Genomic DNA, 13,062 nt, shown 5'->3' on the forward strand with positions numbered 1-13,062 from the left:
CCTAATGTGTATTGGTCTTCTTTCTGCCAGGCATGGTGCTACATGCCACCCTTTTTTGTTTGTTTGTTTTTTAAGAGAATTGTACAATCTAGGGAAGGAGGGGAGGAGGGGACAGACAAAATTGGGAGTTTTTATTATATTATGAGCTGTTGCCCAGGCTGTCATGTGAGTGCAGATAAGACCCTGGAGAGGGAGGGACCCTAACTCAGCCTGAAATAAATGGGGAATACTTGGAAGTGAACCTTGAGAAGAAAGAATAGTGTGGGCAAAGGTGCAAGGGCATGGAAAGGGCCTGGAACTATAAATAAGATTCAGGTGGCTGGTGTGGGGACAGGTTAGGGATGAGACTGAGTGTAAAAAGGGGCCAGATATATGGTGTCTGGGGAGTTTGGATTCATCCTTAACCTAAAGTCAGTAAAGGATTTTTAAGAGGAGCACAGCATGGTCCGATTTATGTTCTCTTTCTTCTTCCTTTCTTTTTTTTTTTTTTTTTTTTTTTTTAAAGATTTTATTTATTTATGTGACAGAGAGACAGCCAGAGAGAGAGGGAACACAGCAGGCGAGTGAGAGAGGAAGAAGCAGGCTCCCAGCAGAGGAGCCTGATGTGGGACTCGATCCCGGAACGCCGGGATCACGCCCTGAGCCGAAGGCAGACGCTTTAACGACTGCGCTACCCAGGCGCCCCTCTTCTTCCTTTCTAATAATCATTTTGGTAGTGGACGCTAGATTGAAGGCTTGCTGAGACAGGAAGAAAGAACAGTTGGGAGATTATTACTGCCTGAATTACTGTAGTACATAATGAGGCTCTGAACTAAGGCAGCGGCATTACGGAGGGAATGAATGTGCCTGCATTCTACCCATTGAACCCTCCCTATTCAGCCTTCAAAATTCAGTCGGAATGTCCTCTCTTTCTGGAAGCCTTCCTTGACCCCTTCAGGCAAAGCACAGTCCTTTATCATCTGGGCTTACCTTTGCACCTGCTTTCTGTGCTCTTATCTTTGGCATTAATGAAACTGCTCCTATAGTCTTTTTATTATTTATATGTGGCATTAGTATATGCTTAAATGAGATATTTATGATAGATGGTAAATCAGTAGTTGGGATCAATATTCACTCACATGGGGAATGTTGAGCGACAGGAATTGGTTTTGGATTTGGTGTTGGGGGTAGAGAATGGGTTTGGATATGGGATTCTTGAAATAGCTGTATGCGTGATGCTGGACCCTACTTATTCTTTAGGTTTCAACTAAGATATTGCCTCCTGTGGGAAGCCTTTTATGACCCTACTGACTCAGCTTTTGTGAGGGCCCCTTAGTGTGGTTCCCTGGGATTCCCTGATCACACAGTAGTGTCTGTCTTGAGAGGTCCTTGTCATTCTTGTAGGCACTTACTGTGGTGATTTGAATGTCATAGGCATTTTCATAAAATGTTCATTGGAGATCATCAGTTGGTGTTCCCTCACTGACTTTGGTCTGAAGACTAAAATTCGAAGTCCAGTGTCTAGCAGTGAAGGCTCTTCGAGTTTAAACCTAGCCTTCAGTTACTTAGCATAGTAGTTAAGAGCATGGGCTTTAGAACTAGAGATTTGAATTGGAATCCTCCTCCCGCAGCTTAGTAGTTTGATCTTGGGCACATTACTTAACTTTTGAGCATCAAGGTTCCTTATCTATAAAACAAGAGTAAGAGTACTTGCTTTTTAACGTGGATTAAATGAGAGCATATTTATAAACAGTACAATGACATAGTAGGTCAGTTAATGTTAGTGAACTGCAGTTGTGATAATAACCCATCCTCCAGTCAGAGCTGTGTTTCCCTTAGTAATTATAAACCAAAACTGTATTCAGTTATAAGAAGCCTTATTGTCGTGGGAACATGTCGGGGACTAGGGTGGTGTGCAGTCCACATTAATTCATTTTATAATAAAAATGTTGCCTCCTATTCTCTGTTGTATTCCATAACAGAACATTTGTTTCCACGTAAAAGAAGTACTTTCCAGTGTGTCCCATTATGTAGCTTTTAGTACTTTATCATAGATCACTACATGTAGCTGCATTCTTCCTCTCTTCCTCTTCTTGAGAAGCTGTACATGGACCACCTGGTTCATCCAAGATGTTCTGTGGATCATCTCTCAGATCCTTTCCCATTATTTTGAGTGTGTTAGTTTCTTGATTAGAATTTCCTCATTTTTCTCTGTAGCAAAATGTTGTCTTTTGACTACTCTAGCCCAGTCAGTGAGTACCCACAGTGCTTACTGTGTTCCAAGCTTTAGATAAAGTTAGCATGCGAAGAAGGATGGTATGGAACTTTGCTGTGGGGGAAATAGAACTCATAAATTGACAATTGGGGAACATTTAGATAATTTGAATTGAGTGATATTGACTTTAAGTGCATTGTACTATTTAAGCAGGAAGAGGGTGATGTGAATCTTAACAGTCTGGAAACGTTTTTGTGGAAATGCCATGTATTGAAGTATTACATTTTGGGCCTAAAGGTTAGAAAGGTCTTCCAGGTAGAAGCTGCAGCATAGGCAAAGTTTATGGAGTTGGAATCTGGGCGAGTTCTAGGTCCACTCCACCTGATCCACTTGCTGTGATACTGTGTTAAATTTCATCTTGGAGAATTTGGACTCCTGAGAAAGGCACGAGGGCTATCCTAGAGTAGAGATGTGAGGTAATAAAAAAGATATGGACCGATTGAAGGATCAAGGCTGTCAGGAAGTTGTTAGCATAATTTAGGTGTGAGTTAATGACGCCCCAAACTGGGTTTGGGTTAATAAGGTTAGGAATAGAGAGGATATACCAAACCTAAGTAGCTTTATGAGAAATAAATGGAAGGATTTCATCATGAAGGAGATGAAGTTATGAAGGAAAGAGAGTCTTCTGTCTTTAAGAGCCTTCACATTTTGTTTGTGTCATTTATTTGGCCCTTTTGCAAACTTTAGCCCCTTCCAACTTCTGTGTTTAAACTTGGAGGAAACTTGGCTGATTCTGCTGTGGTGACCACCTTAGTTTTGCTCCTTGCTGCACCCTGTCTGGATTGTTGCCGCAGGTTCGTCAGTGCTCTTTGCCTTTTTACTTTCTTTTAATCCATCCTGTCCACCTGGTCTCTAAAGCACAATTCTGATGTGTCACTCCCTATTTGAAAAACCTTTAACGACATTCTGCTGCCTTTGAGTGTGAGTAAAGGCTGGCTATTCAAGGTTGTCCATTAATGATCTGGTTTCAGATCGCCTTTCCACTTTTTTCTGTACTGTTTCCTCCGTTAAAATATGCTTTATATTTCAAGCAAATTGACCATTTCTTTTAGCCTCCAGGATGTCCTATATTTTCCCACAGCCTTGCCTTTTCCCATGCCATTTCCTTTCACTAGAATGCCACATTACCATTCTTTTGCCTTAGCCTTTTGCATGATGACATTTTAGCTAATTTTCAAGTTTCAGTTGAAATTTTGACAGCCTCATGGACCACCTCTCTAACCATCTTTCCTGCTCCTATTTCTTTACTTTGTGCAGAGTAATGAGGTAATGGTGGGGAAGAGGCTAATACAGGCCACATTATGGGCAAACTTTTCTTCCCCCTCTGATTTGTGCTTCTGTTTCCAGTGAAAGTGTGGTTTGTTGGCCAGCCAAATGGACAACACCCCTCCCCCCCTTGAGTCTCTGCACCTTATCAACATTTTTGCAAGGTGGATGCTGCCAGATTGTTCTTGTATACCTGGAGTCCTGTCTTGGGAACTCTAAAGGAATAAGGCAAAGTTTTCATTTGTAGATGTGGAGTTAGTTCTGACTTGCAGTATTTGAAGCAGCTGGGTATGTTTTGCTTTCTGGAAAGAAAACATTTATGTGGCCAGTAGTTTAAAAAAAAAAAAAAGAGTACATCTATATGTATGTATAAAGGCTGTATCTGGGCAGTGGTTTTCTATTGGAATGTGTGATTTTGCCCCCTAGGGGACATTTGACAATTTTGGTTGTCATAACTGGTAGAAGGGTGCTACTGGCATCTAGTGGGTGGAGCCAGGGATGCTGCTAAATGTCCGACAACACATAGGAAAGGCCCCTCCCCTACCACAGAAAATTATTTGGCACAAGGTGGCAATAGTGCTGGGGTTGAGAAACTGCCCTAGGGGTATATTTTTGCTTCCCAAGTGCTACTTGTGTTAGGTGGAAGTTTTTCCTTGAACCTGTATTTCAGTTTAGACTAATAGAATTAAAAGCATAGGAGGAGACCCTGAAGGTCACATACTTGAACTTTATTCCAACTTATATTCCTCAGAACAGTGTTCTGCAAGATACTAATAGGAGTAATGGGAAAAAAAGTGTTCATTGGTTTGGGAAAGGCAAACATTTAAGTATTCAGTATGATGAAGTGTGTTGTGAATCTCCGTCAGGACGGTTTTCCCCCAGATGTGTTTGCCTGCTGAACCCATCTGACATCTTCCAGTCCCCAAAATGCTTCCTTGGAACTGGGAGGGCACCCATTATATCTAGCTCAATCTTTTATAGCCCTTTTTTTGGGTCTCTTCAGACTTACTGCAGGGTCTTAATTAATGTCAGTGACAGCAGGTACATGAGCTTATCTGTATTTACGTGTCACGTTGTGGTTTATTAGATGAACTAAAAATTGGGGTATTTTAGGTTTCTTTATTCTGAATGTGCAGTACAACTTTATTATCTGTCCCTACTAGTAAATTGGAAGTTATAATCCCATCCTGAAACCTACTGCCCAGGTTGTTATGAGGATTAATAAGTTAATTATAGCTTTTAATGCTTTGTATTCTTTGGAGAAAGGTTATTTATCATAAGCTGTTCTGATTTGGTAAAACTGCATAAGTTTGAGAGTCTTTCTCTGCTTTAAATTGTTGAAGAGTAAAGCTTTTGGGATTCAGGTGGGATGGGAATCATTGCTTTAATGAACATTTTGCTCAGTATGTTAAATTTATGGAACTTACTGTGACATTTTGCCTTATTCAGATTTTTTGGTTAAGAATTTGCATTATTTTCTTTTTGCTTCTTTTCCTTTTACTAGGCAAGTAATGTATGTTTACGGTGGAGACGTTATATATGCTAGAAAATAAAAGGCAAAAGAATCTTACCACCTACTTTTTTAAAACAAAAATGAGCCCATAGTATGAGTTTTGTTTTTTTGTAACACCTTTTTATTTTTTCGTTTAACAGTGGAGCAAGCACTCTTTCAAGTCAGTCAGTATAGTTCTACATTGTTATTATTTATGGTTGCATAGTATTCCATTGTATGGCTATTGCATAATATAAGTGAATTGCTGGGCATTTCGTTTGCTTTCTTTTTTTTGTAAGCAACATCATGAAGTATTAAAAGTAAATCTAGGGGTGCCTGGGTGGCTCAGTTGGTTAGGCGTCCAACTCTTGATTTTGGTCATGATGTCAGGGTTGTGAGATCAAGCCCCGCATTGGGCTCCGTGCTAGGTATGGAGCCTGCTTAGGATTTGGATTCTCTCTCTCCCTCTCCTCCTGCCCCTCAACCCTCCACTTGTGCTCTCCACCCCCCTCCCAAAAAAGTAAGTCTAAACATACTGCAAAAATTAAAGAAAAGTTCTAAGCTTTGGTAGTTGTGGCAGTTACAGCTAATATTGAGTGCTAACTAGATTTGCCATGTCCATTTTTATGTGCATGGGTCATCAAGTACAGTGACGTTTTAGGGAATTATTTGCTTTATATTTTTCCAGTGCATTAAGAAGTCTTACTGAAATTTATTCCTTTTATATTTGCTTTTTGTCTTTAGGTTATAATAATAGTGCAAATAATGGGTGTTTGTGTCAGGCACTAGGCTAAATAATTGAAAGTATTTTATTTAATCATCAAGCAGCCTTGTGTGGTAGGCTCTGTCATTTGCAGATGAGAAAATTGAGGAACAGCATAAATAATTTAAATGAGGGTAGAGCCAGAATGTGAAGCCAAACCTGTTCCCCTTACTTACAAAGTGAGTGCCTTTGGGGGTAATATTGAATCTCAGCATAGTATTTCAAGTCCGTAAAGGGGAAGGATGAAGATTTCACTTTTTTTTAACAGTATTGTTTTGATACAGAAAGATTTAAGAGTTAGGAATGGCATCCTTCTGAAGAGGTTGCTTTTCCCCTTCTCTCCTTTTCACCCTCCCTACTTACTTAGATGATGTTTTAGTAACTACTCTTTGCAGTGCATCCTGTGGGGATATTGAGACCAAGGAGAGAGTGTGTAAACAAAATAAACTCTTGCCTTTGAGATGTACGTGATTAATGTCAAGTTCACAGAGGTACTTTCAGAGGGTCAGAGAAATCTTGAAAGAGTTGGGATTTGAGCCAGCAGATTTTTTAAGTTGTGAACTTTAAGGAATTGTATAATTCTAAAATAACTTTGGAATGTTTACTGCTTAAGTACCTTCTGTGGTGTGATGTTAATTATGACCCTTTTTATGTGTGCTGGGTGAGCCTGGGTTTTCCTGAGTAAGTTTTGTGTAAGCTATGTAACATCTGTGTCCTTGCCTGGGTCCCCTCGGGGAGGCTGTTTCCTGCCATGGCTGAGACTTAAGGCAGAGCTCTGGGTTAGTAGACTACAGCTCCTTAACTACTCTTCTCACATGTCGCATTGATCATCTTATACTGATAACATTCCTTCCTTCATTGCTATTGTCAACTATGTATTGATGTCAGTTCAGAAGAGGAGACATTCTTGGTGGGAAAGACCTGATAGTGATTTTTGTTTACAAGAGAAAATCCTTTGCATGTTATAAAACTAACTCAGTGTATTTTGAACAAGTAACGTGAACATTGGTTCATTTGCCATTTGGTCTGTAGCACAACTGTTTATACTATATTAGGAATTATTACTAAATTTAAAATCAAATAGGGAAAGTGGACATAGAACAGTTTGTGACACATAGAATGCCATATGCCAGACAAGTCCCTAAGGATAAAGCTCTGTAAGCCTCAGAAGACCTAGTTATTTCCTAGGGTGATTATTAAAATACAATCTTAGAACAAGAAACTTTTGGCAAATTGTATAGAGGAATAGGCAAATTTGACTTTTAAGTGTACTTACTGGTGGTATTTGTATGGATGGTTTTCATAGTCATTTGCTTAAATATTTCAATGTTAGTAGTTTGAATTGTCATACTTTAAAGAATCTTTGTGTATTCCTGTAGGGCCTGTTTTCCTATGTTGGTATTGATCTATAGATAAAAATGTTTGACCAAATTGGAAGTTGCCCTTCCTTTTTTTGACTGGGGAAGAGGTTGCGTTAGTTCAGTGATACACAAATTTTTTGGTTTCAAGGCCCTTTTTTACTCTTAGAAAATGTTGTGAACCACGAAGAGCTTTCTTATCAGTAGTTGCTGTATTAGGAACTTTGAAAATTTTTTAAAAAATAATTTACTAATTCATTTTAAAATGACAAACCCATTGCATATTATGAAAAATAACTTTTTACCAGAGCAGAAAAATTTCGTAAATGGTATTGTTTTATGTTTTTGCAAAACTCTTTAATGTCTGGCTTCATAGAAAACAAGTTCTAGTATCTGCTTCAGTATACTTTCTGTTGTGATAGATTGTTTTGGTTGAAGTATATAAGGAAAATCTGGCCTCACACAGATAGGTAGTTGGAAAATAGAGGAATATTTTAATAGCCTTTTTAGATAAATCTGAGTATTCTTTGACACTACACCCATACTTGACAAGTAGTAGTTACATAAAGGTTAGTTGCACTGTGGAATCAAAAACTACATCAGTGAATTTTTTGTATCCTGTTACATTAAAATCCATTGGTTTGTCTTGCATTTGCTTTTACCCATGCATGAGTTTCCAACATATATTGGTCATTTGGTCATTCACTGAGTTATGCAGATCTTCCAGATGTTGATACATTTCATTATATGGTATCAAAAATTTCACATTCATTGATACTAGGAGTAATCTGTTTAATTGGAAACAAGCTTTTTAAGTACTGGGAAAATGTTTGGGCTCATGGTGGTGGATACAGGTTTTCAAAAACTTATTTTTGCTTGAAAACTCAGATTCTATCATTGGCAACAAACATCAGTGGTTTTCCTTGAAGTGGCAGGTTCACTTGGTCCGTTTTTGAGAAAATATCTGCTAACTACTCAAGTCTGAATAACCATAGTTTGTCAGTTGTTCTGCCAAGTAAAAATAGTGTTCTGTGAAAAATGCTTCCAGTTCAGCTTGCAAATAAGTTGTATAATGCTTTTTCTCAGACTTCTTAAGGCAGCAAAAGTTGCTTTATGTGTACTTTTCCTTTTATCACGCAGTATTTAAAAATGTATACTCAAAAAAGTATATACTCAAGATTGGAGATTTAATAAGATTCATAATTTCATCAAAGACATTGTTAGATGAAATGGACCTTTTTTTTAAAAACTGTAAACGAGTCGAGCATACAATGACCAATGAATGTTAGTACATTTCAGTGCCTCTGCCTTGATTTGTGTGAATGTACCTGCAGTTTGTTCAGCCTTGTTTCTGCACCCTCATTGCAAACTTCCATGCAGTGAGAAGAGACAAATAATGTTTTAGTATTAATATGAAAATAGCTTTGGTCTTGTGGATCTCTCTTATGCGAGCTCCTAAGAAGCCTGTAGACCATGCTTTCAGAATAGCTGGCTTAGCCCCTATGTTTCTAACAGCATTATTTGCAATAGCCAAGATATGGAAGAAGCCCAAGTGTTTATTGACTGATGAAATGGGTCAAGTCCATTCATATGTATGGTGTATATATACAATGGAATATTATTCAGCTGCAAAAAAGAATGAAATCTTGCCATTTGCAACAACATGGATAAGAGAGAGTGTAATGCCCAAGCGAAATAAGTCCATCAGAGAAAGACAAATACCATATGATTTCACTAATCTGTGGAATTTAAGAAACAAGACAAATTAAGCAAAGGGGAAAAAATGAGACAAATCAAGAAACAATTATAGAGAACAAGTTGATGGTTATCAGATGGGAGGTGGGTGAAGGGATGGGTAAATAGTTGATAGGGATTAAGGAGGGCACTTGTTGTGATGAGCACTGAGTGATGTGTGGAATTGTTGAATCACTGTATTATACACCAGAAACTAACATAACACTGTGTTAACTACACTGGAATTAAAAAGAAAGCAACTTAAAAAATAGTTGGCTTAGCTCGTTATATAAATTTCCTTTTGCTTTCAAATCAAATAAATAAGTCCAAGGTGATGTAGAAGAGGCAAATGACTGAGGTTTTTAACTTGGGCTGGTAAATGCAAGCAATACCATTACCGGAGATAATAAAACAGGGTGAAGAGTGTATTGGAAGAAGAGAGTGAATTTTGAGTTTCAGGGAGCTTGAGGATCATGGAGGTGGGAATGTCAGTTAGTGAAGATCAGCAAGTTTTTCTGAGTCTTAGGAAGCCTCGCTATACTGGGTGGTTATTACCAAGGAAGTGAGAGAGAAGAGGGCAGAAGGGACCTTGGTGTCAAGGACATCAGGAAAGGAGCATTTCAAGAAGAATGAGGTGGTCGGCACTATGTAATGCTTCAGAGAAGTCCCATCAAATGGGAACTCAGACTTGGCCATTGGATTTGATAATGAGATTACTAGCGCTCTTTGCCAGAGCAGTAGTATTAGAAACCAGATTATGAGTGAAGAGTGCAGAGGCAGCTATTTATATTATTCTTTCAAGAAGTTTTTGGGTACAGGGGGTGCCTGGATGGCTCAGTTGGAGGAGCATACAACTCTTGATCTTGGGGTCATGAGTTTGAGCCTCACATTGGATGTAGAGATTAATTTAATAAACTTAAAACATTTTGGGGTAAAGGAAAAGAAATGGGCAATTTCAGAGGTGGGCTGTACTGAGTACAGTGAAAGAAGAGAAATTGGATGAAGCAAAAATACGGATGTGATGCAGTTAAGTTTGTAGTGTGAGCTGTCTTTCAGAGAAGTGAGAAGCTGATGAGCACTGCATTCTCTGGCTAGAGAAATGCACAGACCTGTTTAGCATACAAGCTTTTTGGTAGGAATGGGCAGTGCCTTACCAATTCTTTTCTGTTTACTTGCTAAGTGTTTGGTTTGATACATTTGCTTTGTTTTATTTTTAAAGATTTATTTATTGGAGAGAGAGAGAGAGAGCGTGCGCACGAGCAGGGTTGGGGCAGAGGGAGAGAAGAGAAGGATGGGGGGATCAGGCCCCGCAACCCTGAGATCGTGACCTTAGCTGAAATCAAGAGTCAGATCCTCAACCGACTGAGGCACCCAGGCATCCCAGTACATTTGCTTTTTTTTTTTTTTTTAAAGATTTTATTTATTTATTTGACAGAGAGAGACAGCCAGCGAGAGAGGGAACACAAGCAGGGGGAGTGGGAGAGGAAGAAGCAGGCTCCCAGCAGAAGAGCCCGACGTGGGGCTCGATCCCATAACGCCGGGATTACGCCCTGAGCCGAAGGCAGACGCTCAACCGCTGTGCCACCCAGGCACCCCCAATACATTTGCTTTAAATCCACAAACTTGAAGAAATTTTATAGTGAAATTTTTTTTTTAATGCAGATGATTTAACTTTAACAGTCTGATTCTTTCAGAATGGAACTTCCATTTGGTTATTTTCAATCTATGGTAACAAGTGACAAAAAAGAAGGGTGGAATTCTTTCTCTGTGCAAGGATTGTGAGCCCCCCACCCCATATTTGAGTATCCAGAATAGTCATAGTGTTTTTCTTTCTGGAGGCAAAATTTGGATTATATAGCCTCAAGTAGTGTTTTATTAAAAGCATGTGAATTGTTTTCTAATGTGGATATATTTCTAACTTCCTTTTCTTTTTTCTCTTTTAGTCTGTTCTCTGGGGAGGCAGTAAGGGGCCGTGGAGCTGGCCTCGGCACCGGGAGAGGCTGGACTTCCTGTCTCTCTGTGCTGAATGGCTGCGATGGCGCCCGCTCTCACTGACGCAGCAGCTGAAGCACACCATATCCGGTTCAAACTGGCTCCCCCATCCTCCACTTTGTCCCCTGGCAGTGCCGAAAATAACGGCAACGCCAACATCCTTATTGCTGCCAACGGAACCAAAAGAAAAGCCATTGCTGCAGAGGACCCCAGTCTAGACTTCCGAAATAATCCTACCAAGGAAGACTTGGGAAAGCTGCAACCACTGGTGGCATCTTATCTCTGCTCCGATGTAACATCTGTGCCCTCAAAGGAGTCGTTGAAATTGCAGGGTGTCTTCAGCAAGCAGACAGTCCTGAAATCTCATCCTCTCTTATCTCAGTCCTATGAACTCCGAGCTGAGCTGTTGGGGAGACAGCCAGTTTTGGAGTTTTCCTTAGAAAATCTTAGAACCATGAATACGAGTGGTCAGACAGCTCTGCCACAAGCACCTGTAAACGGGTTGGCTAAGAAATTGACTAAAAGTTCAACACATTCTGATCATGACAATTCCAGTCCCCTCAATGGGGGAAAACGAGCTCTCACTTCATCTTCTCTTCAAGGGGGTGAAGTGGTGGCATCTGAATCTGGGGACTTGAAGGGGGGTATGACCAATTGCACTCTTCCACATAGAAGCCTTGATGTAGAACACACAACTATATTTAGCAATAATAGCACTGCAAACAAATCTTCTGTAAATTCCATGGAACAGCCGGCACTTCAAGGAAGCAGTAGATTATCACCTGGCACAGACTCCAGTTCTAACGTGGGGGGTATCAAGTTAGAGGATAAAAAGTCTCCCCTGTCTTCCATTCTTTTCAGTGCTTTAGATTCTGACACAAGGATAACAGCTTTACTACGGAGGCAAGCTGATATTGAGAGCCGTGCCCGAAGGTTACAGAAGCGCTTACAGGTTGTGCAAGCCAAGCAGGTGGAGAGGCATATACAGCATCAGCTGGGTGGATTTTTAGAGAAAACTCTGAGCAAACTGCCAAACTTGGAATCCTTGAGGCCCCGGAGCCAGTTGATGCTGACTCGAAAGGCTGAAGCTGCATTGAGAAAAGCTGCCAGTGAGACCACCACTTCAGAGGGACTTAGCAATTTCCTGAAAAGCGATTCGATTTCAGAAGAGTTGGAGAGATTTACAGCTAGTGGTATAGCCAACTTGAGGTGCAGTGAACGAGCATTTGATTCAGACGTCACCGACAGTAGTTCAGGGGGAGAGTCTGATATCGAAGAGGAAGAACTGACCAGAGCTGATCCTGAGCAACGCCATGTACCCCTGTGAGTAAAACCCATGCATAATGTCCCTCTTGAGACATGTTAGGACAAGGGAGAAAGACTTGGTGAATTCCCATCATAGGGGCAGTGGGATTCTTTGTAGGTAGTGTCTTTTTTTCTCATTTTAGGCACATGGTTGCATATACTTGCTAGTGAAGAAATGAAAGGTATTTCTGGCGTAGTGTTGTGTTGCTGTAGATGTTATTTATTAAGGAAAAAACCCAGAAGATCCTATTTATAAAACTATATACTTCTTTCAGAGTGAAGTTAGATTTCTTTTGATACTGAATGTAGGATGTTTTTTGTAAGTCTCTGGCTTGACTTCAGATTCTCTTCTAGTTAAATGGGGACAAACATGGGGCTTGAACTCACTGTCCAGGGTTTCGGAATTGCATGCCGGTACTGACTGAGCCAGCCAGATGCCCCTATAGTTGCTTTTAGTTAAACTTTCAGCAGAGAATGTGCCCATTTTTCAATTTTAGTACCTGAGATTTCCTTAACATTTCAAGGACTAATAATCAGAAAATGCTTCAGAGTGTTTTATAGGTTGCCTCCAAGTACAGTTCACTTTCACAACTTGATTTACTTCCTAAAAGAGCCCATCTTTATCGGATTTGAATTTTATTTTTTTTTTCTCAGCCCAGTTTAATGTATTGACATATTTGGGATACATTTTTTCTGGCTTTTCCAAATCTGTTGTTGTGAGGAAAATTGTACCCAAGCTTTGGGTGGCACTCCAGATTGGCATGGTGAATCCAGAGATTCTTCACTCATGTCCTTCCCTTCTCCAGTGGCTCCTTACAGATAAACAAGGAAGTGTAGTCTATCTCCTTAAAAATAAACCAGTCTAATTTATCTACTTATAATAAGTGCTAGACTATGA

The 13,062-nt window shown here is 39.9% G+C and overlaps 1 protein-coding gene across 5 annotated transcripts in view; it reads left to right on the forward strand.

The window, feature by feature from the left end:
• KANSL1 (KAT8 regulatory NSL complex subunit 1) overlaps positions 1-13,062 on the forward strand; it is a 177,706-nt gene that overhangs the window by 35,575 nt on the left and 129,069 nt on the right. For all 5 annotated transcript variants that reach the window (XM_026512561.4, XM_044389154.3, XM_057318237.1 and 2 more), the window contains one exon: positions 10,811-12,182. In XM_026512561.4, coding sequence (XP_026368346.1) covers positions 10,894-12,182 — 1,289 coding nt within the window. In that variant the 5' untranslated portion in view covers positions 10,811-10,893. The remainder of the gene's footprint in view (positions 1-10,810; positions 12,183-13,062) is intronic.

Source organism: Ursus arctos, unplaced genomic scaffold (assembly GCF_023065955.2).
Source record: "Ursus arctos isolate Adak ecotype North America unplaced genomic scaffold, UrsArc2.0 scaffold_24, whole genome shotgun sequence".
In the NCBI taxonomy this organism is placed as follows: domain Eukaryota; kingdom Metazoa; phylum Chordata; class Mammalia; order Carnivora; family Ursidae; genus Ursus; species Ursus arctos.